This window comes from Salmo salar, chromosome 22, assembly GCF_965601325.2.
Source record: "Salmo salar chromosome 22, fSalSal1, whole genome shotgun sequence".
Classification (NCBI taxonomy): Eukaryota; Metazoa; Chordata; class Actinopteri; order Salmoniformes; family Salmonidae; genus Salmo; species Salmo salar.
In genome coordinates this window covers 36,499,192-36,527,012 of record NC_138312.1, presented here as the reverse complement: position 1 = coordinate 36,527,012, position 27,821 = coordinate 36,499,192, and the positions used below count along the sequence as shown (strand labels likewise).

The 27,821-nt window shown below is 43.7% G+C and overlaps 2 protein-coding genes across 4 annotated transcripts; one reads left to right on the top strand and one right to left on the bottom strand.

The window, feature by feature from the left end:
• Nucleotides 1-1,137: 1,137 nt before the first annotated feature.
• Nucleotides 1,138-9,045, top strand: nelfcd (negative elongation factor complex member C/D). Of its 2 annotated transcripts, none has more exons than XM_014167188.3 (15): nt 1,138-1,387; nt 1,600-1,709; nt 1,796-1,905; nt 2,119-2,228; nt 3,943-4,050; nt 4,152-4,304; nt 4,693-4,823; nt 5,957-6,122; nt 6,382-6,516; nt 6,712-6,851; nt 6,977-7,091; nt 7,382-7,477; nt 7,583-7,723; nt 7,845-7,974; nt 8,079-9,045. In XM_014167188.3, the coding sequence occupies exons 1-15, from the start codon at nt 1,331-1,333 to the stop codon at nt 8,111-8,113; spliced, it is 1,737 nt and encodes a 578-aa protein (XP_014022663.2). In that variant the 5' UTR covers nt 1,138-1,330; the 3' UTR covers nt 8,114-9,045. The 2 variants fall into 2 exon arrangements, with proteins under 2 accessions (XP_014022663.2, NP_001133943.1); NM_001140471.1 differs by having other exon boundaries at nt 1,176-1,387; nt 1,597-1,709.
• On the bottom strand, nt 8,458-26,348 carry ctsz (cathepsin Z). Of its 2 annotated transcripts, none has more exons than XM_014167212.3 (6): nt 26,117-26,348; nt 18,072-18,235; nt 17,174-17,353; nt 16,859-17,009; nt 10,562-10,727; nt 8,458-10,052 (listed from the first exon to the last, which is right to left on the bottom strand). In XM_014167212.3, exons 1-6 carry the CDS (start codon nt 26,230-26,232, stop codon nt 9,927-9,929), a joined length of 903 nt encoding a protein of 300 aa, XP_014022687.1. In that variant the 5' UTR covers nt 26,233-26,348; the 3' UTR covers nt 8,458-9,926. The 2 variants fall into 2 exon arrangements, with proteins under 2 accessions (XP_014022687.1, XP_014022688.2); XM_014167213.3 differs by lacking the exon at nt 26,117-26,348 and adding an exon at nt 18,851-18,897.
• Nucleotides 26,349-27,821: the final 1,473 nt, after the last annotated feature.

Genomic DNA, 27,821 nt, shown 5'->3' with positions numbered 1-27,821 from the left:
TTGTGTGTAGTTTATGCCTGCCCATACCATAACCCCACCATGGGGCACTCTGTTCATAATGTTGACACCACCAAAATGTTCACCCACACGTGCCGTACACGCTGTCTGCCATGTGCCCAGTACATATGAAACCAGGATTAATTTGTGAAGAGCACACTTCGCCAGTGGCCATCGAAGGTGAGCATTTGCCCGCTGAAGTCGGTTACGATGCCTAACTGCAGTCAGGTCAAGTTCCTGGTGAGGACGACGAGCACGCAGATGAGCTTCCCTGAGACAGTTTGACAGTTTGTGCAGAAATTATTTGGTTGTGCAAACCCAGTCATCAGCTGTCGGGTGGCTGGTCTCAGACGATCCTGCAGGTGAAGAAGCCGGATGTGAAGGTCCTGGGCTGGCTTGGTTACACATGGTCTACGGTTGTTAGACCGGTTGGACATACTGCCAAATTCTCTAAAACTACATTGGAGGTGGCTTGTGGTAGAGAAATTCACATTCAATTCTCTGGCAACAGCTCTGGTGGACATTCCTGCAGTCAGTATGCCAATTGCACGCTCCCTCAACTTGAGACATCAGTGGCATTGTGTTGTGACAACTGTGAACTTGTATTGTCCCAAACAAGGTGCCCCTGTGTAATGATCATGTTGTTTAATGAGTTTCTTGATATGCCAAACCTGTCCGGTGGATGGATTCTTTTGGCAAAGAAATGCTCACTAACAGGGATGTTATAAAATTTGAGAGAAATAAGCTTTTTGTGCATATGGAAAATGTATGGGATCTTTTATGTCAGCTCATGAAACATGGGATCAACACTTTACATGTTACGTTTATATTTTTGTTCAGTGTAATTCCAAGTCCTCATCTTTTCTTTAACCACTGATGAGTGAAGATGGGAGATTTCTTTCCCCAATGCTCTTATTTTCCACCATTTTGTTTTCTTCTATCAAATCCTCACACCGGTTATCAAAACAGTTCCATATCCTTCTTTTTACCCCTTGTTTACCCCACAGTCGTGCATCTTCAGTTAAAAAAAGGCGCACCACAATATGTCCATTGTTTTCGAGAGCAAATCAACTGGAATGAATCTCTGTTTGTATTTCTCGTGTGTCTGTCTACACTACAGCAGGAAACACGCATTTATTCTGCCAAGCCACAAGGCGGCGCATCTAACTATGGACCTTCAGATATCTGATTACTAGCAAGTTAGCTTAGGCAAAGGCTATCTAATTGTTTTGAAAACACACTCTGTATTGTTTTCTAAAGTATTAGCTAGGCCTGCTTTATTATAACTCGCCGTGTGCTTCACATTATAAACCCTACTCATTCTCTCGTCATCATGGACGAGGAATATTACGAGAGGAATATTGGAGACTGGGATGGTCCGGATGGCAATGTAAACAATCTTTAGCTACTGTATGTAGCCAGCTAGTGAATGTACAATGTCGCTAGTAATGGCAATGTAGCTAAAAAATATATATTGTAGCTACATTGTTGCAGGCTGTTGATTCATTGTTTGACAGAGCCAAATCGCGAATTTACATGGTGATAGCTTCAATGTTAAGATGTTCTTTCCTTGGCTGAAGTGATGTGACATTCATATAGCAGGACGACTATGTTGAAGGGGAGAATGATGGGAAAGTTCAGGAGGACTGCCTACAGAAGTTCTCCAGCAGAGATTACATCATGGAGCCTGCTGTATTCAACACCCTTAAAACGTAAACACACTATTGCGTGTGTCTGCCTAGTAACGTTAGTGTGTGAAGAGTCAAACCATTTCCTGAAGAGGCTTCTGTTTCCACAGATATTTTCAGGCTGGTGGCTCCCCTGAACACGTCATCCAGCTCCTGTCTGAGAACTACTCTGCTGTGGCCCAGACTGTGAACCTGCTGGCAGAGTGGCTCATCCAGATGGGTAAACAACACTGGACTGGGCTGCAAATGGCACCCTTTTCCCTATGCAGTATACTACTTTTGACCAGTAGTGCACTGCACTGCATGGGGAATAGGGTGCCATTTGGGACGAAGCCCTGGACTCCACAATCACTGAATATATGGGGTTTTTGTTCCTCTCACACTGTTTGAGACGTATAGTGGAATGTATGTTTTTTCGGACTGTGTATCGCAGGTGTAGAGCCAGCTCAGGTGCAGGAACGGGTAGAGAATCACTTGAAGAGTCTGCTGATCAAGCACTTTGACCCACAGAAGGCTGACTCCATCTTTACCGTGGAGGGAGAGGTGAGATATCGGTTGCCAGTGTAAGACAAACCACCAATGCTTTGCTGTGATCTGAATGTGACAGATAGCTCAAAACTGGTGCACTCCTGCTTGCTTGTTTTTTTTCACTCTTACTGTTTCTCTCCTAGAAAAAAACTTGATTAATCATATAAATTGTTTTAATTCTCTGTGTTCTTGCATGTAATGTGTTTCCCTCAGAGTTTAGTAGATACCCTATAGTATACAGTGTATATAAACTCAGCAAAAAAATAAACGTTCATTTTTCAGGATCCTGTCTTTCAAAGATAATTCGTAAAAATCCAAATAACTTCACAGATCTTCATTGTAAAGGGTTTAAACACTGTTTCCCATGCTTGTTCAATGAACCATAAACAATTAATGAACATGCACCTGTGGAACGGTCGTTAAGACACTAACAGCTTACAGTCAGTAGGCAATTAAGGTCACAGTTATGAAAACTTAGGACACTAAAGAGGCCTTTCTACTGACTCTGAAAAACACCAAAAGAAAGATGCCCTGGGCCCTGCTCAACTGCGTGAACGTGCCTTAGGCATGCTGCAAGGAGGCATGAGGACTGCAGATGTGGCCAGGGCAATAAATTGCAATGTCCGTACTGTGAGACACCTGAGACAGGATGGACAGTGGCAGACCACGTGTAACATCACCTGCACAGGATCGGTACATCCGAACATCACACCTGTGGGACAGGTACAGGATGGCAACAACAACTGCCCGAGTTACACCAGGAACGCACAATTCCTCCATCAGTGCTCAGAATGTCTGCAATAGGCTGAGAGAGGCTGGACTGAGGGCTTGTAAGCCTGTTGTAAGGCAGGTCCTCACCAGAAATCACCGGCAACAATGTCGCCTATGGGCACAAACCCACCGTCGCTGGACCAGACCGGACTGGCAGAAAGTGCTCTTCACTGATGAGTCCCGGTTTTGTCTCACCAGAGGTGATGGTCGGATTCGCGTTTATTGTCTAAGGAATGAGCGTTACACCGAGGCCTGTACTCTGGAGCAGGATCGATTTGGAGGTGGAGGGTCTGTCATGGTCTGGGGCGGTGTGTCACACCATCATCGGACTGAGCTTGTTGTCATTGCAGGCAATCTCAACGCTGTGCGTTACAGGGAAGACATCCTCCTCCCTCGTGGTACCCTTCCTGCAGGCTCATCCTGACATGACCCTCCAGCATGACAATGCCACCAGCCATACTGCTCGTTCTGTGTGTGATTTCCTGCATGACAGGAATGTCAGTGTTGTGCCATGGCCAACGAAGAGCCCGGATCTCAATCCCATTGAGCAAGTCTGGGACCTGTTGGATCGGTGAGAGCTAGGGCCAATCCCCCCAGAAATGTCCAGGAATTTGCAGGTGCTTTGGTGGAAGAGTGGGGTAACATCTCACAGCAAGAACTGGCAAATCTGGTGCCGTCCATGAGGAGGAGATGCACTGCAGTACTTAATGCAGCTTGTGGCCACACCAGATACTGACTGTTACTTTTGATTGACCCCCCCCCCCCCCCCCCCCCTTTGTTCAGGGACACATTATTCCATTTGTTAGTCAAGTCACATGTCTGTGGAACTTGTTCAGTTTATGTCTTATGTTCATACAAATATTTACACGTTAAGTTTGCTGAAAATAAACGCAGTTGACATTGAGAGGACGTTTCTTTTTTTGCTGAGTTTAGTAACCCTGTCCTCTTGTTGGTTCAGACTCCTGCCTGGCTGGAACAGATGATCGCCCACACCACCTGGAGAGACCTTTTCTACAAGCTGGCCGAGGCCCACCCTGACTGTCTGATGCTCAACTTCACTGTCAAGGTACTGATGATCACCCAGCCGTTAATAACTAATGTCGTTATGGGTCAAACAGTGTCATGTTCCTCCTCTCCTTGCTGATTTGTGTGTGTGTGTGTCCTCAGCTCATCTCAGATGCGGGCTACCAGGGGGAGATCACCAGTGTGTCCACAGCGTGCCAGCAGCTGGAGGTGTTCTCCAGGGTCCTGAGAACCTCTCTGGCCACACTGCTGGATGGAGGAGAGGACAACCTGGAGAAGAACCTGCCAGAATTCGCTGTGAGTCTCTAATCAGGTCCCCCCTGTCCATATAATTATATTCATTAGGATCTAAAAGGCAATACTGATTCTAGAGATCAGCACTCCTACTCTGAGACGCTTTATGAATACCGGCCCTGGTGTTCCCAAGAATAAGATCTAGGCATATCTGTCATTTTCACTCAATACAAATCCTTGGTTTGATGATTTTGGAAATGTGATGTATTCAAGGTTTTGAATCATTTAAAGTGGTACTTCAATCAGTATTTCTCAAACCAATATGTAATTGCAGGACATTGGTAGCACAACACAACATGTTGCAGGCTACCTGTCTTTTGGCATGAGTGTCTCTGATTGTTTAGTTGGTTTGTGGCTGAACTGTTTTCTCCTCCTTTTCTGTGTTCCACAGAAGATGGTGTGTCATGGGGAGCACACTTACCTGTTTGCCCAGGCCATGATGTCCATCATGTCTCAGGAGGAGCAGGGAGGGTCGGCCATGCGCAGGATCGGCCAGGAAGTACAGAAGTCTGCACATCAGAGGTATCCAGCCCTCTACACTATTTTGCAAGTATTGACTTACTTGACAAGCATTTGGCTCCTATAAGGAGCATAGGCTGCTGATGCAGATCCTCCATCTTGGCAGCATTACATATGATTGAAGGAAATGCATTTCATTTATTTAAATAGATTCCTGCGTTTTGTGAAAGGTATTATCTGTAAAATCCAGTGTTACAATAAATGTGAACATTGAGTGAGCAGCTTTGTGGAAAAGGCAGTCTAATGAAGTTATGCTCTCAACTGTCACAATCTCAACTAAATGGGTATAGTACTGTTGTATAGTAGCTAATTTTATTACAGGCCATATGTTCCTCCAGGAATAAAGCGGTTTAAGTACCGTAATTTCCGGACTATTAAGCGCACCTGAATATAAGCCGCACCCACTGATTTTTTTTAAAATTATTATTTTGAACATAAATAAGCCGCACATGTCTATAAGCTGCAGGTGCCTACCGGTACATTGAAACAAATTAACTTTACACAGGCTTTAACGAAACACGGCTTGTAACAAAAATAAATAGGCTTTAACGAAACACGGCTTGTAACAAAAATAAATAGGCTTTAACGAAACACGGCTTGTAACAAAAAATTTGCAGTAAGCTTTAGTTGTCTTTTTGCACTGAGTCAATTCCTCAAGCTGCTGTTTCCAACGTCTTATCATCGACTCATTAAGACCAAGCTCCCGTGCAGCAGCTCTATTTCCTTTTCCAACAGCCAGATCAATCGCCTTCAACTTGAAAGCTGCATCATATGCATTTCTGTGTCTTTGCCATGATGAGGGTGACAAAATGACTACTGTAATCAGAATGATGGGAAGTTTGAGAGCGCTCGATTTAATCTAAACAGTAAACAAAAAAGTTGTTTGACCTTAACCCGTTCGGCAATTTCATTGGTCTAATGAAAGCTTCATGCCGCCAAAAAACTGAGCACATCACAGAATGTTTTTTTGGAAGAAAAAAATTTGAAAGCGGGAAAAATCCATATATTAGCCGCGTCATTGTTTAAGCCGCGAGGTTCAAAGCTGGGAAAAAAGTTGTGGCTTATAGTCCGGAATTTACGGTAAGTAAGTGAGCTAATTTGAGTGTTGTACTGTTCCTTGTGCGGTTTCATTTCAGGGGGCATGATGCCAGTCAGATCACCCTGGCATTGGGCACAGCAGCAGCCTACCCTCGAGCCTGCCAGGCCCTGGGCGCAATGCTGTCCAAAGGGGCACTCAACCCTGCCGACATCACTGTGCTCTTCAAAATGTTCAGCAGCATGGACCCGCCTCCCGTAGAGCTGGTTAGTGTGGGGCATCAAGCCAAAAAATCTAAAGTAGTGCACTACATAGGGAATAAGGTGCCATTTTCCAAGTTAGATGGAGGGATATTTTCACCGGTTGCCTTGCATGTTTGACGTGACAATGAGTTAGCAAGACAGCACAAACAGATCTGGGACCAGGCTAGCTTTACCTGGATGCTAAACTGAGATTTGCTTGTCTTTCAGCTATTGATATTGTCTTTTGAGAGAATGGTTGAAGTATTTTCCCTTGTCTCTTCAGATTCGAGTGCCTGCCTTCCTGGACCTGTTCATGCAGTCACTGTTCAAGCCAGGCTCCAAGATCAACCAGGACCATAAACACAAATACATTCACATCCTGGCCTACGCTGCCAGTGTGGTCGAGACATGGAAAAAGGTACCGGAAACCAAAACGCCCCTGACATAATCCCTCATGCTACTAAGCTTATCAGATGTTCTGTTGATGCTCAAATGCAGAATTTAAAATGTTTTTTTACCGGTATGTGAAGATGTTTTATCCAATTACATGTGTTTTTTCACCCAAATAAAAACGCCCAGATAACAGTATGGCTCTCTTTTCATCCATCCACAGAACAAACGAGTGAACATCAACAAGGATGAGCTCAAGTCCACCTCCAAGGCCATTGAGACGGTCCATAACCTGTGTTGCAATGAGAATAAAGGAGCCACAGAACTGGTGGCTGAGCTCAGCACTCTGTACCAGTGCATCCGGTGAGCCCAGCAGCCAACCTAGTGAGCCCATCAATGATCTCCAAAATATGTAGCTAAAGCCAGAGGATTCCAATAATGTAATTGGTTACCACTGTCGGTTGAGACATCACTATGTCCATTTTCAGGTTCCCGGTTGTTGCCATGGGGGTGCTGAAATGGGTTGATTGGACGGTCTCTGAGCCCCGCTACTTCCAGCTCCAGACAGACCACACCCCTGTCCATCTAGCACTTCTGGATGAGGTAGGGATTGCACTTTTTCACTGGCTGAGGGAGGATGTTTTAGTTGTGGTATTATGGTTGACTCACAGTACCTATGATATATAAGTCCAAATGACTCTATATAGCGCACTACCTTTACGCTAGGTGCCCTGGTCAAAAGTAGTGCACTATATAAAAAAATAGGGTGCCATTTGGGACATACACACACACTGTGCCTTTAACTGTCATTCTTGGAATTGTTTTGCGGTTTAAAGACCAATCAGGTGGTAGGGACAGAGATTAAGACCATCATGTTTGTTTTTATTCCCCAGATCAGCACCTGTCACCAGCTTCTGCACCCACAGGTCCTCCAGCTGCTGATCAAGCTATTTGAGACAGAACACTCCCAGCTTGACGTCATGGAGCAGGTGTGCGTGTTGTGCATGCGTAGGCTTAATCTGGGACCATGCAACTACCCATAGACTTTCAGTGGATGAGTTCTTAGCTGACTGTATGAGTGTTGTCCCTTTCAGATGGAGCTGAAGAAGACACTGTTGGATCGTATGGTCCACCTGCTGAGTCGGGGCTACGTGTTGCCTGTGGTCGGATACATCCGCAAGTGCCTGGAGAAGCTCAACACGGACATCTCTCTCATTCGCTACTTCGTAACAGAAGTAAGGCCTGCTGAAACTTTTTAAAGAGAAGTGAAACCTAAAGATGATGTTGGTCCAATTTAGTTGCTCTTGAGAAAATGGTAGTGGAAGTGAAAATATTGATGTGTGTTTGCCCTATCAGGTGTTGGATGTGATTGCCCCGCCGTACACTTCAGACTTTGTCCAGCTGTTCCTGCCCATCCTGGAGAACGACAGCATTGCTGGAACCATTCGGACAGAGGGAGAACATGACCCTGTTGCGGAGTTCATAGGTCAATCTCTTCTACCATCTTTTTCATGGCCCAAAACTGTCTACGTGATTAAATATTTTCCTTTTGCCCAGTTAAAATATAATTATCATTCTGCTCCTTTTCAGCTCACTGCAAATCCAACTTCATCATGATGAATTGAGGATGTAGCGGGAAGACCAGGACCTTTTGGTTATGAGCCGATCCCTGGATGTGTTCTGCTGAACGAGGACTGGAACATTGCCGATTTTGAGGCAGACAGCTCACCGCTTGGGTGTAGACTTTCACCTGCAACTTTTTATTTTCAAATGTGTAAACACATGACTTTCAGAATTAGGATGTAGTGTATCATTGCTTATGTGGAGAACTCGTGCAGCTCCATTCGTTTCACTGTAGTTTCCATTAGTATGAGCCAAAGTTGTCCATTTTCTGTTTTGTGGTAATATGACTGACTGCTCAAAAGGTTTGGCCTTTTTCATGGTTACCCTTTTCAATTTGACAAGAATCTTGACACGTTGGTTTTATTAGTTACACACGTAGCAACATCCACCATTCATTTTGTGGTAGTTCAGAAAATGTATCAGCTATTAAAACACATTTCAGTAACAGGCCTGGATCTAAACAAATTGAACTGTGGAAACTCATGAAGACAAACATAAATTACCTTTAAGCCAAGTGCAGTGAGATGTCAGTGCATTTGTTTGAATCCTGGCCTTGCTTTCAGAATACTGAAATCATTCAGTTAAATTTGCATACAGCAAAAGACAAGTGGCATCAGAATTAATCAAAGCTTCAACATTTACAGCCACAATTAGTTCTTCCTAGCCTTTTGAGCTTAAGCTAATTGTGCACCTAATATCAGCATTTGTACTTGTTCAGTAACATTTTGTATAAGAAAAAGATCCAAAAGCACATCAAGGCAACATTTTTTTAAATAACTTCCCCTTTCCTAATTGTACCATGTGGAAGTAGCCTGAGATTGTCATAGAAAACTGTAGATATACAATGCTGCCTATTCTGTAACAGCTTCTGGGGCCTCATTTATCAATGCTGCCTACATGCAAAAGTTGGCATTCATAAAAAACTGAAAATGTGCTTACCTCCATGCAAACACACATTTTGTAGTGGTTGAAGTCTGGTATTCCAAGCAGGCAAGTTGGTATTTTGTGCAAATGGTGGATATGATGACACGCTTATTCATAAAAAGAGCAACCATTTGCTGTTAGAAGAGCAAATAGGTATGTTTAGTTTTATGCAATCTAAAATAATTAGGAAATGATTTCCTATTTTATTTTCATAACCATTGCAGAATATATTTCTCACCTTTTCTGAATGCTAGCCATACAACAAATTACCATGCACATCATTTAAAATGGGCCTAGTAAATATATAGCCCATGCAATCCCATAGGCAGTGCGGTTTATAAGATAGGCTTTTACATGAAAGTAAATATGGAACTGTCAGTAGCTTACCATAAATTAAATGTTTCAGAGTAGACTAGACAACGTTTCAGAATTCACGGGAAGTCCAGCATATTTAGGTGGGGTGGGGGGGGGGGGGGGGGAGTCTATGCAAAACATTGAATTCAAACATTCTACTGACAGGTCCACAAAAATGTGCCACTTTTTTTCCCTTTCAGAAACTGTCTTTTGCCAAATACAGCATAAGTTACTGCAAACTATTAAGATTCTGTCAACACCTCTAAAAACATTTGATCAAATTTGTGCTTTCTTTTAAAAACTGTGGCCTAATTCCAATAGTTCCAATTTATACAGCAAATAAAGGGCTTATTGTCACCATAAAAAAGGTGAATGAGGGCATTTCAGGTCGAGTTAACGCTCGTTCACGCGTGCAGTTTTACGACAGGTCTGATTCATTAAAATCTCAATATTTATATTTAGTGTGAAATTTACACAACAGTTGATGGAGGCCCCAGGTCTTTAGAAGAAACATTGGTTGGTCCCACTGCCTGTTGTCTACATGTAGGTCTTGGGCACGATGGGATCTCCGTACATGCAGTCTTCCTCCAGTGCCAGGTTGTACTGACTGCCACTTCCTCCCTTGTAGGCGCTGGTTACGATCCTCAGCCAGCCCTTCTCACCCTGGCAAGAAAACACATTTACTCAATCTGGAGTTTCAGCTAGATAAAGATGCTAGAATGCACATGAACAATAGAAAGTGAAGTTCATGTAATAGTCAAGTTAATAAACTACAGGAACGGCTAAAGGCTAGGATTTGTAAATCTATAGTAGAGCATGAGGTTTGACATTCTCTGCTGCAGCTAGTGCCATGAAAGATCACTACCAGCTCCAATATGGCATGCATAGTGTTCATTCATTCAATAAGGATGGAACAAGCTTCTCCCTAACGTCCATCTTCCAAAAAAAAACCTACCTCTTCACCATGCATATTGAATACCCCCCAATCATTTTTTTTTTTTATAAAACACCCTTGACTTTCACCAACACTCACTTGTTTTTTCTTAGCACTGACTTTGTGGATAGCTACTTGATCTGTGGTTGTCTCACCCAACTACCTTAAAATAAATGCACCAACTGTAAAAATCGCTCTAGATTAGAGCTTCTGCTAAATGACTAAGTACAAATTTTACCCATGGCTCTCCCCATGAGTTGCGGACGATCCAGAATTCCACACCGTTCTCATCCATGCCCCAGCCGGCAACAGATACAATGTGGTTGATGAAGGGCTCCTCAATGTACTCAGAGTACAGGCCTCCAGTGTAGGCGTCCAACTTGTCAGTAGCCATGATTCCACAGCTACCAAGAACAGAAAACAAAAACTTTAGTTAAAGTGAAACTAATTACAGTCGGCATGTTTTTTTGTATATGTTTTTGCAGGGACATGAAAGGGAATAGAATGGACTAGCAGATTGGAAGTCTATGGGTAATACTAGTTAGCAACGTCCTTCAAACTGCACAGACATAAAAACAGTATCCACGAGTTCAGCTGACTCAAAGTAGAGAATCAGTCAAAAGTATGGAAACACCTAAAAAGTTATTAATTCCATTTTTTTTAATTTTTTTTTTTTACTATTTTCTACATTGTAGAATAATAGTGAAGACATCAAAACTATGAAATGGCACCATGTAGTAACCAAACGTGTTAAACAAATCAAAATATATTTTCAATTTTTGAAGAATCTAAGTAGCCACCCTTTGCACATTCTCTCACCCAGCTTCGTGAGGCAGCTACCTGTAATGCATTTAAATTAACAAGTGTGCCTTGTTAATTTGTGGAATTTCTTTCCTCCTTCATGCATTTGAGCCAATCAGTTGGGTTGTGACAAGGTTGGGGTGGTTTACAGAAGATAGGGCTATTTGGTAAAAGACTAAGTCCATATTATGTCAAGAACAGCTCAAATATGCAAAGAGAAAATGACAGTCCATTACTAAGACATGAAGGTCAGTCAATCTGGAAAATTATGAACTTCGAAAGTTTAAGTGCAGTCACAAAAACGATCAAACGCTATGAAGAAACTGGCTCTCATGAGGACCGCCATAGGAAAGGAAGACCCAGAGTTGCCTCTACTGCAGAGGATACGTTCATTAGAGAGAGTTACCAGCCTCAGAAATTGCAGCCCAAATAAATGCGTCACAGTGCTCAAACAACAGACACAACAGTTCAGAGGAGACTGCGTCAATCAGGCCTTCATGGTCGATTGTTGCAAAGAAACCACTACTAAAAGGACACCAATAAGAAGAAGACACTTGCTTGGGCCAAGAAACATGCGCAATGGACATTAGCGTGGTGGAAATCGATCTTTTGGTTCCAACCGCCATGTCTTTGTAAGACGCAGAGTAGGTAACCAGATGATCTCCGCACGTGTGGTTCCCACCATGAAGGTGGTGTGATGGTGCTTTGCTGGTGACAGTGATTTATTTAGAATTCAAGGCACACTTAACCAGCATGGCTACCACAGCATTCTGCAGCGATACGCCATCCCATCTCGTTTGCGCTTAGTAGGACTACCATTTGTTTTTCAACAGGACAATGACCAGACACCTCCAGGCTGTGTAAGGGCCATTTGACCAAGAAGGAGAGTGATGGAGTACTGAATCAGATGGCCTCCACAATCACCCGACCTCAACCCAATTGAGATGAGTTTGACCGCAGAGTGAAGGAAAAGCAGCCAACAAGTGCTCAGCATGTGGGAACTCCTTCAAGACTGTTGGAAAAGCGTTCTAGGTGAAGGTGGTTGAGAGAATGCCAAGAATGTGCAAAGCTGTCAAGGCAATGGGTGGCTACTTTGAAGAATCTAAAATAGTTTGATTTGTTTAACACTTTTTGGTTACTACATGATTCCATGTGTTATTTCATAGTTTTGATGTTTTCACTATTATTCTACAAGGTAGAAAATAGTAAAAATAAAAACCCTTTGTTACATATCAGACATATGCCTATTTGATTGTGACTTGGCTTTACATCTTTTCCGAATCCATACACAGTCACTGTTAGGTTGGAGCTCATGAGAAGAGAAGCAGTCACCATGTTATCCCAGTCCAGTTCCAAATTTCACCTTTATTTAACCAGGTAGGCCAGTTGAGAACAAGTTCTCATTTACAACTGCGACCTGGCCAAGATAAAGCAAAGCAGTGCGACAAAAACGACAAAGTTACACATGGGATAAACAAACGTACAGTCAATAACACAAAATAAAAAATCTATGTACAGTGTGTGCAAATGTAGAAGAGTATGGAGGTAAGGCAATAAATAGGCCATAGAGGCAAAATAATTACAATTTAACATTAACACTGGAGTGATAAATGTGCAAGTAGAGATACTGGGGTGCAAAAGAGCAAAAACAATTATATGGGGATGAGGTAGTTGGGTGTGCTATTTACAGATGGGCTGTGTACAGGTACAGTGATCGGTAAGCTGCACTGACAGCTGATGCTTAAAGTTAGAGGGGGCGATACGTCTCCAGCTTCAGTGATTCTTGCAATTCGTTCCAGTCATTGGCAGCAGAGAACTGGAAGGAAATGTGGCCAAAGAGATGTTGGCTTTGGGGATGACCCGTGAAATATACCTGCTGGAGCGCGTGCTACGGGTGGGAGTTGCTATGGTGATCAGTGAGCTGAGAAGGTGGGGCTTACCTAGCAAAGACTTAGAGGACCTGGAGCCAGTGGGTTTGGCAACGAATATGTAGCGAGGGCCAGCCAACGAGAGCATACAGGTCGCAGTGGTGGGTAGTATATGGGACTTTGGCGACAAAACGGATGACACTGATAGACAACATCCAATTTGCTGAGTAGTGTTGGAGGCTATTTTGTAAATGACATCGCCGAAGTCAAGGATCAGTAGGATAGTCAGTTTCACAACATGAGTGAAGGAGGCTTTGTTGTGAAATAGGAAGCAGATTCTAGATTGAGATGCTTAATGTGAGTCTGGAACGAGAACTTACAGTCTAACCAGACACCTAGGTATTTATAGTTGTCCACATATTCTAAGTCAGAACCGTCCAGAGTAGTGATGCTGGACGGGCGGGCAGCGATCGGTTGAAGAGCATGCATTTAGTTTTACTTGCATTGAAGAGCAGTTGGAGGCCACGGAAGGAGAGTTGTATGGCATTGAAGCTCGTCTGGAGGGTTGTTAAGTGTCCAAACCTGACATGATGACTCCTTGCTGTCCCCAGTCCACCTGGCCGTGCTGCTGCTCCAGTTTCAACTGTTCTGCCTGCGGCTATGGAACCCTGACCTGTTCGCCGGACGTGCTACCTGTCCCAGACCTGCTGTTTTCAACTCTCTAGAGACAGCAGGAGCGGTAGAGATACTCTGAATGATCGGCTATGAAAAGCCAACTGACATTTACTCGAGGTGCTGACTTGTTGCACTCTCGACAACTGTGATTATTATTACTTGACCACGCTGGTCATTTATGAACATTTCAACATCTTGGCCATGTTCTGTTATAATCTCCACCCGGCACAGCCAGAAGAGGACTGGCCACCCCTCATAGCCTGGTTCCACTCTAGGTTTCTTCCTAGGTTCTGGCCTTTCTAGGGAGTTTTTCCTAGCCACCATGCTTCTACACCTGCATTGTTTGCCGTTTGGGGTTTTAGGCTGGGTTTCTGTACAGCACTTTGAGATATTAGCTGATGTAAGAAGGGCTATATAAATACATTAGATTTGTCCAAAGAAGGGCCAGAAGTATACAGAATGGTGTCGTCATATAGAGACACACCCTATATGTTTTAACTTGTCTGATGCTTTAACCACGCTGTTTAATTAAATGACTCAAGAGGGAGCCAGAGAGCCTAACAAGAAGAAAAAAAGACCTGTTCCGAACCCCCTCCTCCTGCTGCTGGCCTGAAGTTGCAGGTAATAGGCTACACCAGCGGTCAGCAACCTTTTCCATTTGGAGTGCCAATTTGACCATTTTTACCAATCATGATTTTCATATGCACATTTTGATTTATAATCGCTGCATCTCAAAATCCTTGTCTATGCTTAATCGACATTCTATCAAAAAGTAACTATTATTGCTAGCTATGTAATAACCTACATAAAGCAAAAACATTGCAGCCTGCAAGTAGAAAATATCCTGATAAATATTCTGCAAGTCACATTGGCCATGCGTAACCAATCTGCATCTGGAAACATTGGATCAACTGGGTGCCCGAAACTTGCACTAGACAACATTGTATAAAATATTCTGAGCCCCCTGTTTCCTGTGCCAGTGAGCTCGGGACAAACACAGCTGGAGGCTATTTGTGCAAGGGAAAAGTAAATCAGGTATTTTTTGACGTTTCCACTGGATCAGAGCATTACATCTTTCCCTTTAATGACTTGTGGTTATCGAAAGGGAGAAAGTTGGAAATATTGTTTAAATACTTTGAGGAACTGTTGTCATTCTCAATTGATTCTAAAAAGAGACTTAATTTACTTGCTCTTTGCAGTGAAGAAAAATTAGTTTGAGAAGCTCCACAGCTCATTAGTGGTGGTGAGTTAAGACAATCAGAAATACAAAAACCAGACATCCCCAAATGGGCACATTCACCGGTCCTACTTCTATATGTGTAATCAGGTGCTCGTCCTTACTCAACATTGACAGGAGCATTTCAAACAAAATACGATGAATAAGTTGACAAAACTCGTAAATGGAATGAAATAAACAAAAACTTGTTTCTCACAAGTGTAGCATACGTTGTGAGTTCTGAAAAACACACGAGAACAGTAAGTGACTAATAATATATTGAATTCATTAACATAACCAAAACAAAGTTTGCAGATTAGAAATTATGGGAATTAAAGGTAAATGTAGGCTTCTACTGGTGATGTACGTAATGGGCAATTGATGGACAACAATGCACACAATGAAGTTATGATACAATGAATATCCACAAAGTGGCGGGAGAGCGCGCATTCTGGCGAGAGACATGCCATATTCTTGGACTGAGGCATCCCCGTGGGCTCCTCAATGATTAGTCCACCAAGACAGGCGCAAATCACACAGGTGTCTTGTGCCATGAATTTTTTTTTTTATCCATTTGCGACTGACTAAATCTCATGTTTTCAATACAGACCCTTTGTCATACAGTAGGCTATTCCATATACGGCATCCAGACTATGAAAGTTCCACAGTATACCCTTAATCTTGTAATAAAATCAAATCTAGTGATACATAACTTTACATTTCTGCCACTGTGCGAGGACAACAACATTCCAATTAAATGGCAATGCATTTCTTAGCAACTATAAATGCAAGGTTACAGTTTCTTCTGATAAGTCTTCAGTATCAACATTTCCAAGCAAATAAAACACAAGAAGAATCTGTAGACATGAGACAAAAGAACATACTCTTTGCCAGAATTCAGCCAGCCTTCACAAGTTCATAACATATGCCCCCTTTTGTGTTTTACACTTCCAACAGAGGAATAATATTTCTGAGTGCATGATATTCAGAGTTACTGGCATATAGGATGTTCTATTGATGTTCTTAAAATGCAGTAATTTATGTCGGAGATGATATGAACATGATTCGGCATTCAAATATATCTGTATCCATTCATCATCATCAATATTGTGTTGTGTACCATGACAGTTTAGTCTGTAGAGCTGTTTATACTTTGTCAGTGTGAAAAGTAGGGGATCTGACAAATCAATAAGTTTACATTGCTATACTGACTAATAAAAACTCACATTGCGCTGTAAAAAAAAAACGTCAGAATATCGGTCTTCAATCATTTGGCTGCTGGTTTCATGATTTGATTCATGTCTACTTTTAAAAAAAAGAATACATCAAGTGAGTGAGCTAGCTAACGCTGGCTAGCTCTAAATGGTGCGTCAACTGACAAAAACTAGCCAGGTTAATTTACCTCTTGAAACAGGACACAAGGGACATTTCCATACACAGCAGCTGTTAGATTTTGCTATCTTATAGATCGCTAGAGTTGAACTGGTTGTGGTCTACTAGCTAGCTAGTTCGTTCGTTTCTCTTCAGACAGAATTTCAGTCGAGATGAAACATTAGTTGACGTTACATTTCAGTTACACTACTAGCTCAGAACTGGGAATAAATACTTTTTTCTATTAAGTCAAACAGCAGATACCTTGACAGCTACATCAGTCAAATAAAGAGCTGCCAGTTTCTGCTCTGACAACTGAGAAAAAGTACAACAAAGAGACAGCAGCTGCAACGGAAACTTTGTCTTCACACTGCCTGTCTGCACACTCTGTGGTGTCGTAGAGCAGCCCCAAAATCCAGACGGCTGAAACCTCCAAACAGCCTACCCGACCACTCTGAGGCATCCGCATGGTCCTAAAGCACGCTTTTTTGTATCAGAGTGCAATGATAAAACTGGGGGGGACAAAAATGCAATTTCAGAATGTGAAAGTTGCACCCCTGCATTTGAGACACACAGCCCATGTTGACCAGGTCCAGTTCCTAACCTGATAGGTCCTCCAGCGTAGATCTCAGCCATCATCTTCTCCCTCCCATTGATGGCGCCGAAGTCTCCGACCTTCCACAGGGTATAGTTCTGGATGATGTTACAGACCCCGAACGTTGTGCAGGTTCCACACTGGTTGAACGGTTTGCACTCTGCAAGACACAATATGGAGAACATTTTAAGCCTGAGAAATTGTAAATGAACAGAATCTTAATTTGATGTGACAGAAATTCTTGTGATCAAGTCATGGGAAAAAATGTCATGTTCAACCAAGAAAAATGTATGTTCAGCTAGGAGATAGAGTTCGAGGCCTTACTCTGGTCCTTGGCCTGGTAGTTGTTGCAGGTCTCGTCAGGGATGCCATGTTTGTTGGCGTACTCCCACACCCCAGAGTGATCCCCTCCATGACAGGAGCCGGCCTCACCACAGTCCACCACATTCTGGACTGACAGATAAGCAGAGGGCCAGGCTCCCTTCCGCTTGATGTTGATGCGATCTGACAAAGGAGAGCAAACCACCAACAACCAGTCCATTAATTCAGTACAGGTGACAGAATCTGCTCTTAGATGTTCATGTTCACAAGTCAAACTTAGTAAGGACTACTCTAGCACTCTGAAGTCATGGTATTGTTATGATAAAAGGACTACTTGTATGAGCAAAGGAGGAACTGTACTTTGCATTCTACAACAAACATGCTTTACAGGAACAAGGTTTACAAGAAACCTGAATTACAGGAAACCATGAAGCTTTAACTGCACGTCAGCACATCCAGAGGTTGGCATTGCCACACCACTTCCCTGCCTCAACGCTTCCCTGCCATACCACTCTGAATTTGAGTCAGTGGAGTGAGTCATGTGTTAAATGCCTAACAGACATGCATGTTTGAACAATTATTACAATGTTTACTCCACCTTTGTTATAAAATTGTTTCCAAGTGACTTTAAAATGGGTAAAAATCATCTTTATGACAATCTTGAAGATGAATTACCAAGACGTGCAACACTGTACTTATAGTGAATCAGAGGTTTGAGACATCTGTGGCCAAATAATAGAATTTCACAATCTGATATTCAGCCATTTGTCCGTTTGTACGGTGCTCCCTTCTGATGCAAGAGAGTCTGTAAAACTACCAAGTAAATTGGATATGGCTTGTTCATTTCTATGAGCTGTACAGGTCGGATGACCGCGGAAAGGCGAACTTGAGGTTACGCTACCTGCCATGGCGCTGGTGCTGCCGTGTGCCCAGCAGGAGCCACAGTATTGGGGGATGTGCTGGTTGCGGGTGGTGCTGACGTAGTTGGTGCCGTTGATGTTCCTCCAGTCCCACGTCTTGGGGAGCTCATTGAGTTTCAGGAACTTGTGGGGTCTAGGCAACGTCCTGATGAAAAGACATGACGTCAGGGTACAAGGTTCTCTAGACAGAATTCTAATGTAGAGCAGCTAAAACAGTCTCAGCAAGCATGACGGATAACAAAATGCAGTGCGCACTTATAAGGTCCCATACCATGACGGGACAATTCAAAACCTGACCAGGGGTGTAATCATTAGTCCAAACAGTTGCAAAATGGGTTACAAGTAAAACAAGTTTCGATTGGACAAATTCAGGTATATACACCGCCCAGTTTCGTGCAGTTTGCTTTCGTTTAAGAAACGTTTATCAACAGAAAAATCGGTGTAATGAATACACCCCTGATCGAACTTGGCAGATCTGCCTCTCCATTCAAAGGTCAAGCACTCAAAAGCATCCACAGCACAATCATACTTTCAAAACTCAGAAGCCAAATAGCTACTACAGTTGAAAGGACCATGCATGTTTCTGGAGACATCCAGTTGTCAAATTATATATTTCAGGAGGGCAGAATTTTGAGCGCCAAATAGCAAAATGGGATGAAAAGCTTTCAAAAAAAAAAAAGTCAGCTCCCAAACAATTTCTGCCCATGCTACTGGAGACCCAGTCATCTCCTTCCACACAGACATGTCAGAACTTTGCTACCTTGTTTCCACCCTCGGCTTTGATTGCTTCATTGATTTCAAACTTTGGATAGCCATGATATGCCTTTTCTGTAATAAACTGATTAAGACTTGAGTCAAAATCACAGGGGGTAAAAATTCTGCACTTGAATATTGTTTAAAGAAGAAAGTTATGTAGTAGCCTACCAATCAGCTAATTTTAATTATGGGACAATTCTGAAACCGGCAGGAACTTGGCAACATTTGAACCATTATTAAAACTTATGAAAGAATTACATGCAATAAACTCAATATTCAGTTACTGACCAATGATACCAATTGAGTGCAGAAGATGCAAGCAATTCACACCTGAACAAATAAAGAACACTTAAATCAACACTCGACAGTTGAAACCATTAGAGACAAGCGCCATAGACGTCGCATCATTGTATCTGTCCCATTATGGCATATGTGGGCACAGGGCAGCGCCATTGAGGCCATCTCCATTTTGAAGTAGTCAATTTTCTTCTACGAGTTGGAAAACAAAGGTTGCATACTGCCACCTGTATTATGTTTGAACCACTGAGGTATAATAAGAAATGGACTGTCTACGATGTCTGTTGTTTTCAAGGGAATCTACTCACTTTCGCATACATGGACCTTATCTATCCAGTTTGCATCTGGTTTATAAGGAGCAACATCACATGCGCACTAGCACTCAGTGCGCACAGGGAACAGCCCGAGAAGCGATGACGTCATCACTTCATCCATAAACATTGGATGAATATAAAAAAGGTTAATATCTTATGTTAATATCTTCAGCAGTAAGTGATAGGTCTCAGCGACAATTACTTATATAATTTAATGGATGTTTTGTGCAAAGACCAGAACCCTGTCCCATTGGTTAACAGGTATAAAAAGCCAAGGTTGGTGATCAAAATCAAATTGTATTTGTCATATTCACCAAAAACAGTGAAATGCTTACTTACAAGCACTTAAACAATGCAGATAAGAAAAATAAGTGTTAAGTAAAAAAATTGTCTGGGTAGCCATTTGATAAGCTGTTCAGGAGTCTTACGGCTTGGGGGGTAGAAGCAATTAAGAAGCCTTTTGAACCTAGACGGTGCTCCGGTTCTGCTTGCCGTGCGTTAGCAGAGAGAACAGTCTATGACTAGGGTGCCTGGAGTCTTTGGCAATTGTTTGGGCCTTCCTCTGACACCGCCTGGTATAGAGGTCCTGGATGGCAGGAAGCTTGTCCCCAGTGATGTACTGGGCCGTTCGCACTACCCTCTGTAGTGCCTTGCTGTCGGAGGCCGATCAGTTGCAATACCAGGCAGTGATGCTTGTGATTCCGGAACTCCAATTTGAGCAGCAGCAGCTGAAAAATGAGCTCCTACAAATATTGAAATTTACATGGTTTTTAGAGTGAAGTACATCGGAAAAAAGCAAAAGAAAACTGCAAGACTGAATAGGAGAAAAAACAAGCAACAAACAAAGATAGGCTTTTGAAAAATAGTTATTTTTCAAAAAATTGTAGTTATCTTAGCTAACTGAATTGTTTACCAGTTGCTAAGCAGTTGCTAGGGACTCTTTTGGAAGAAGCTAGCTAGCTAACGAAGAACAACAAAGAATATCTAGTTAACAGAAGAAAAGAATGAGAAAATCAGGACAGAAGAAAAAGGATATCAAAGTGAAACAGTTCTCTAAAGACAAGAGACAATAATACAAGAAACAACACTTCTGTAGCTTGTCAACTATGTGTCTGTCTATCCCTGTTCTCTCCTCTCTGCACAGGCCATACAAACGCTTCACACTGCATGGCCGCTGCCACTCTAACCTGGTGGTCCCAGCGCGCACGACCCACGTGGAGTTCCAGGTCTCCAGCAGCCTCTGGAACTGCCGGTCTACAGCCAACAAGGCTGAGTTCATCTCAGCCTATGCTACCCTCCAGTCCCTAGACTTCCTGGCGCTGACGGAAACATGGATTACCACAGATAACACTGCTACTCCTACTGCTCTCTCTTCGTCTGCCCACGTGTTCTCGCATACCCCTAGAGCATCGAGCCAGCGGGGTGGTGGCACTGGAATCCTCATCTCTCCCAAGTGGACATTCTCTCTTTCTCCCCTGACCCATCTGTCTATCTCCTCATTTGAATTCCATGCTGTCACAGTTACCAGCCCTTTCAAGCTTAACATCCTTATCATTTATCGCCCTCCAGGTTCCCTTGGAGAGTTCATCAATGAGCTTGACGCCTTGATAAGTTCCTTTCCTGAGGATGGCTCACCTCTCACAGTTCTGGGTGACTTTAACCTCCCCACGTCTACCTTTGACTCATTCCTCTCTGCCTCCTTCTTTCCACTCCTCTCCTCTTTTGACCTCACCCTCTCACCTTCCCCCCCTACTCACAAGGCAGGCAATACGCTTGACCTCATCTTTACTAGATGCTGTTCTTCCACTAATCTCATTGCAACTCCCCTCCAAATCTCCGACCACTACCTTGTATCCTTTTCCCTCTTGCTCTCATCCAACACTTCTCACTCTGCCCCTACTCGGATGGTATTGCGCCGTCCCAACCTTCGCTCTCTCTCTCCCGCTACTCTCTCCTCTTCCATCCTATCATCTCTTCCCTCTGCTCAAACCTTCTCCAACCTATCTCCTGATTCTGCCTCCTCAACCCTCCTCTCCTCCCTTTCTGCATCCTTTGATTTTCTCTGTCCCTTATCCTCCAGGCCGGCTCGGTCCTCCCCTCCTGCTCCGTGGCTCGACGACTCACTACGAGCTCACAGAACAGGGCTCCGGGCAGCCGAGCGGAAATGGAGGAAAACTCGCCTCCCTGCGGACCTGGCATCCTTTCACTCACTCCTCTCTACATTCTCCTCTTCTGTCTCTGCTGCTAAAGCCACTTTCTACCACTCTAAATTCCAAGCATCTGCCTCTAACCCTAGGAAGCTCTTTGCTACCTTCTCCTCCCTCCTGAATCCTCCTCCCCCTCCCCCCTCTCTGCGGATGACTTCGTCAACCATTTTGAAAAGAAGGTTGACGATATCCGATCCTCGTTTGCTAAGTCAAACGACACCGCTGGTCCTGCTCACACTGCCCTACCCTGTGCTTTGACCTCTTTCTCCCCTCTCTCTCCAGATGAAATCTCGCGTCTTGTGACGGCCAGCCGCCCAACAACCTGCCCACTTGACCCTATCCCCTCCTCTCTTCTCCAGACCATTTCCGGAGACCTTCTCCCCTACCTCACCTCGCTCATCAACTCATCCTTGACCGCTGGCTACGTCCCTTCCGTCTTCAAGAGAGCGAGAGTTGCACCCCTTCTGAAAAAACCTACACTCGATCCCTCCGATGTCAACAACTACAGACCAGTATCCCTTCTTTCTTTTCTCTCCAAAACTCTTGAACGTGCCGTCCTTGGCCAGCTCTCCTGCTATCGCTCTCAGAATGACCTTCTTGATCCTAATCAGTCAGGTTTCAAGACTGGGCATTCAACTGAGACTGCTCTTCTCTGTGTCACGGAGGCTCTCCGCACTGCTAAAGCTAACTCTCCTCTCATCCTTCTAGACCTATCTGCTGCCTTTGATACTGTGAACCATCAGATCCTCCTCTCCACCCTCTCCGAGTTGGGCATCTCCGGCGCAGCCCACGCTTGGATTGCGTCCTACCTGACAGGCCGCTCCTACCAGGTGGCGTGGCGAGAATCTGTCTCCGCACCATGCGCTCTCACCACTGGTGTCCCCCAGGGCTCTGTTCTAGGCCCTCTCCTATTCTCGCTATACACCAAGTCACTTGGCTCTGTCATATTCTCACATGGTCTCTCCTATCATTGCTATGCAGACGACACACAATTAATCTTCTCCTTTCCCCCTTCTGATAACCAGGCGGCGAATCGCATCTCTGCATGTCTGTCAGACATATCAGTGTGGATGACGGATCACCAGCTCAAGCTGAACCTCGGCAAGACGGAGCTGCTCTTCCTCCCGGGGAAGGACTGCCCGTTCCATGATCTCGCCATCACGGTTGACAACTCCCTTGTGTCCTCCTCCCAGAGTGCTAAGAACCTTGGCGTGATCCTGGACAACACCCTGTCGTTCTCCACTAACATCAAGGCGGTGACCCGATCCTGTAGGTTCATGCTCTACAACATTCGCAGAGTACGACCCTGCCTCACACAGGAAGCGACGCAGGTCCTAATCCAGGCACTTGTCATCTCCCGTCTGGATTACTGCAACTCGCTGTTGGCTGGGCTCCCTGCCTGTGCCATTAAACCCCTACAACTCATCCAGAATGCCGCAGCCCGTCTGGTGTTCAACCTTCCCAAGTTCTCTCACGTCACCCCGCTCCTCCGCTCTCTCCACTGGCTTCCAGTTGAAGCTCGCATCCGCTACAAGACCATGGTGATTGCCTACGGAGCTGTGAAGGGAACGGCACCTCCATACCTTCAGGCTCTGATCAGGCCCTACACCCAAACAAGGGCACTGCGTTCATCCACCTCTGGCCTGCTGGCCCCCCTACCTCTGAGGAAGCACAGTTCCCGCTCAGCCCAGTCAAAACTGTTCGCTGCTCTGGCACCCCAATGGTGGAACAAGCTCCCTCACGACGCCAGGACAGCGGAGTCAATCACCACCTTCCGGAGACACCTAAAACCCCACCTCTTTAAGGAATACCTAGGATAGGATAAAGTAATCCTTCTAACCCCCCCCCCCTAAAAGATTTAGATGCACTATTGTAAAGTGGTTGTTCCACTGGATATCATAAGGTGAATGCACCAATTTGTAAGTCGCTCTGGATAAGAGCGTCTGCTAAATGACTTAAATGTAAATGATGCAACCAGTCTAGATAGTCTCGATTGTGCAGCTGTAGAACCTTTTGAGGATCTCAGGACCCATGCCAAATCTCCTGATGGGGAACAGGCTTCGTCGTGCCCTCTTCACAACTGTCTTGGTGTGTTCGGACCATGATAGTTTGTTGGTGATGAGGACACCAAGGAACTTGAAGCTCTCAACCTTCTCCACTGCAGCCCCGTCGATGAGAATGGGGGCGTGCTCGGTCCTCCTCCTGTAGTCCACAATCATCTCCTTTGTCTTGATCATATTGAGGGACAGGTTATCCTGGCACCACATGGCCAGGTCTCTGACCTTCTCCCTATAGGTAGTACTATCGTTGTCGGTGATCAGGCCTACCACTGTTGTGTCGTCTGCAAACTTAATGATGTTGGAGTCGTGCCTGGCCATGCAGTCATGAGTGAACAGGGAGTACTGGAGGGGACTGAGCACACACCCCTGAGGGGCCCTCATGTTGAGGATCAGCATGGCAGATGTGTTGTTACCTACCCTTACCACCAGGGGGTGGCCTGTCAGGAAGTCCAGGATCCAGTTGCAGAGGGAGGTGTTTAGTCCCAGGGTCCTTTGTGATGAGCTTTGAGGGTACTATGGTGCTGAACTCTGAGCTGTAGTCAATGAATAGCATTCTTACGCAAGTGTTCCTTCTGTCCAGGTGGGAAAGGGCAGTGTGGTGTGAAATAGAGATTCCCTCTGTGGATATGCAAATTGAAGTGGGCCTAGGGTTTCTGGGATAATGGTGTTGATGTGATTTCTTGCCACCTGCAGTTATGGAATGTTTGCTTACAAATAATTAATTGACTGATCTCTCCTGATGACCAGTATGGAATAATGTGATCCTTCCTTAACCCATTAGGAAATCCCAGTTGACTACTTGAAAAATGGTTAAAGTCCTCAATGGCGCTACCCGTGCTAAAACAGGATTTTGGGCACTAGAGTCATCTGACATGCGCTAGCTGGCCACTTCCCATATCAGAGAGATGGCTGTGATTGTACACACACACACACACCACAAAAATAACTAATTATGCAGTGTTACGCAAGTACAAAATGAATGACCATCTTTAGACAGAGGGTGTTTTCACACTTTATTTAACTAGGCAAGTCAGTTAAGAACAAACTCTTATTTACAATGAGCCTAGGAACAGTGGGTTAACTGCCTTGTTCAGGGGCAGAACGACAGTTGTCGGTTCGGTCTAACCACTAGACTACCTGCCGCCTCACTTAGTCTCTTTCACACAACTTTTGTTAACTCGGAACGCGGTTCGCTGATTTTTTTGTGCAGTGTGAACACTCCAAGGGAACCCATCAAAAGAGCCCCCGAAGCGAACTCGAGAGATGGTCCGAGTTCGGTTCACTTACGGCAATGCGAATACAAAGTCCCCCAGGTTCGCTTGTCATTATTCCCGCACGAGACTGCAGCAGCAACGTTTCCCTGCCATAACTCCTCACATTGGTGCCACAAAAGAGAGAAGATGATGTACAGGTTCACGGAACAAACGTGTGCTGTTTTTGCATATTCATTAGCGATTATGAATAATGCAGAGAAAAGCCTATAGATCACATATTGCAAAGATAGCTTCATAAGCTGTTTATTCGATTGTGGGGTTTGAATAGTGTGAGGAGACAACATATTTAGTGAGTACCACAACATAAGGCACAACATCAATTATAGCTCTTAAAGGAGTAGTAACCTACATCGGGTGTACACTTTTCAATTACAGCATTATTTAATGAGTTATTTTCTGCTATTTCTTCTGTTACCAATAATATTCACATGTTAATAGTATCTCATTACATTCATACATTTAAATAATTTAGAGGACGCTCTTTTCCAGCGCGACTTACAATGTGTGCGTTCATCTTAAGATCGCTCGGTGAAACAAGCCATCACAATCGTATCAAGTACTTTTTCCCTCAAAGTATTCATCACTAAAGTCAGTGCAAGAAAGGAAAAAAATGTGTTCCTTTATGTCTCATCTCTTAACTAAATGCAATCTATTAGCTTCCAAAATGTAAGCAGGTATATCAATGTAAATCATTCCATCAAGGTCTGATGGAATGGCTTGTACTGCACTTTGCAAAAACCCAGAGTGCATTGAGTGAATGTTGGAAAAAGATCTTGGTTCCTTTCTAAACATAGCAATGTGAATGCAAAGATGCCTCGGACCACTAAATATTTGAATTGAACTGACAAAATAGTTGAGTCCTCATTCAAAGGCAAGGGCAGTGTGAATACAAAGATAACGGAGTTATTTTGCTCCTTTTTTTTTTTTTTACCCCAGATTTCATTTAAAAAATGACAGATCTGTTATTTTAAAGAGGACTGTGTGAAAACACCCTGATACAACTGGAAAGAAAATTACTAGAACCATGTTGCAACAACTCTAGCTACTATTTTTAGCTGGAGAGCAAGCACTAGACAGTAAACATATCAAATTAGCTGATAGAAGACAGCTAAAGTTACCTGACTCCATTGTGCTTGGTCAGCTTGGGTCGATAGCATGGCTGTTTCTCGTTAAAGTAGCGTCCAGCAAAGACACCAGACAACATAAACACAAACAACAACAGTGCTCGAGCCATGTTGGAAAAGATCAGTCATATGACTTCCTAGGAACTTGGGGTTTTTATAGTTTCACCCGAGGGTCAACCTAAACAGGGCGCAGGCGCAGCGCAGACTGTCAAAAGGATTATACTTCCTTGTCATTGATTACCTGTTTTACAGACAGGACGATATGATTCTCACTGCACAGTTCGACCTATGTGCATAACCACATAGCAAATGTCATCCCATGATTAGTGACTCACTACATACAGTATAACAGGAAGAGGTGAATTGATTTTGTTTTACAAACGTTGCACCTTCTAATTAATTAATAAACCAACCAACTGAACCCACTGCTGCCCTTTAAAGCTAGAATCCTTATCTGCTACGGCCATTTGTGGACTTAATGATATATACCCATTGATAAACGCAAACATAAAAGCTTGTTTTACTCCAATGTGTGTAAAAACTGTAAACAAACACTATTGGTAGCCTCAAAACATAGTTAAAGCTACAATATGTTACTTTTTGGGCGACCAGACCAAATTCACATAGAAATGTGAGTTATTAAATCTTTCATTCTCATTGAAAGCAAGTCTAAGAAGCAGTAGGTCTGTTGTATGTGCGCTATTTTTATGCTTCCCAGTCTCCCATTTTGTTCACCAGCTTCAAACAGTTGAAAATACAATATTTTTGGTTTTGAAAAATATATTTCACAGCTGCTTAGATGGTATAATGATTCTCTGCATCAGGGATCATCAATACGATTCAGCCGGGGGGGGGGCGGAACATAATTACAAATAACCGCAAGAAGCCCAAAACAGATTTTTGACTAAAACAATCATTTCAAAGCTTGCTTACATTTGTATACGATCACATGTCTCTATTATGCGTAGAAACACTTGTAACGCATAAAATCACCGCAGGCCAAATTCGGTGTCCAGTTGGGGAGCCCTGCTATACACAGTGACTGCTTGTCTTGTCACAAACTGAAATTAGCCTAACTTTTAGACCAGCAACCAGGAAATGGCGGAGCGATTTCTGCATAGTGCATCTTGAAAACTGTCATTTTTATATCATGGATGCATGGTCAGTCCTTGCATCTATAGGTCTGTTTTATGAATTTGAGAGTGGTTGGAGAGGTTTACAGCCGCTGTTCCGCTATAGGGACAACAAATCGCATTGTTAGGGAGGAGACAAGCATCTTGACGTTATATCCAGTATCTCTGGAGTTATTCCATTTCTACAGGCCCCATCCCTCAGGTTTTAACCAATCCATGGCTATTATTTGCTAAAATAATTTGAGCTATCTTTGTTGTGAGAAGTGCTGCATCTCTGCAGGCTATTCCATTTCTGTCATTGTCTACCTCAACCATGGAGACATTTGGGTCATCCTCATCTTCAATTGTGAGCACTGCTGTTGCAATTATGACAATGCAGAATGTTGGTTCAAAATGCAATGTGTTTGAGACACTGGAAACGACTTCAACACACCAAACATGAGCTCCACTACACCTCTGGTGTGGATATGAGCTTGGCTGTACCATTGTTGCTCAGGTCCTATTGCATGAACAGAGGGGTGAACAAGAAGTTGGTCTATGCATACCCACTGTCACCAAGTATGATT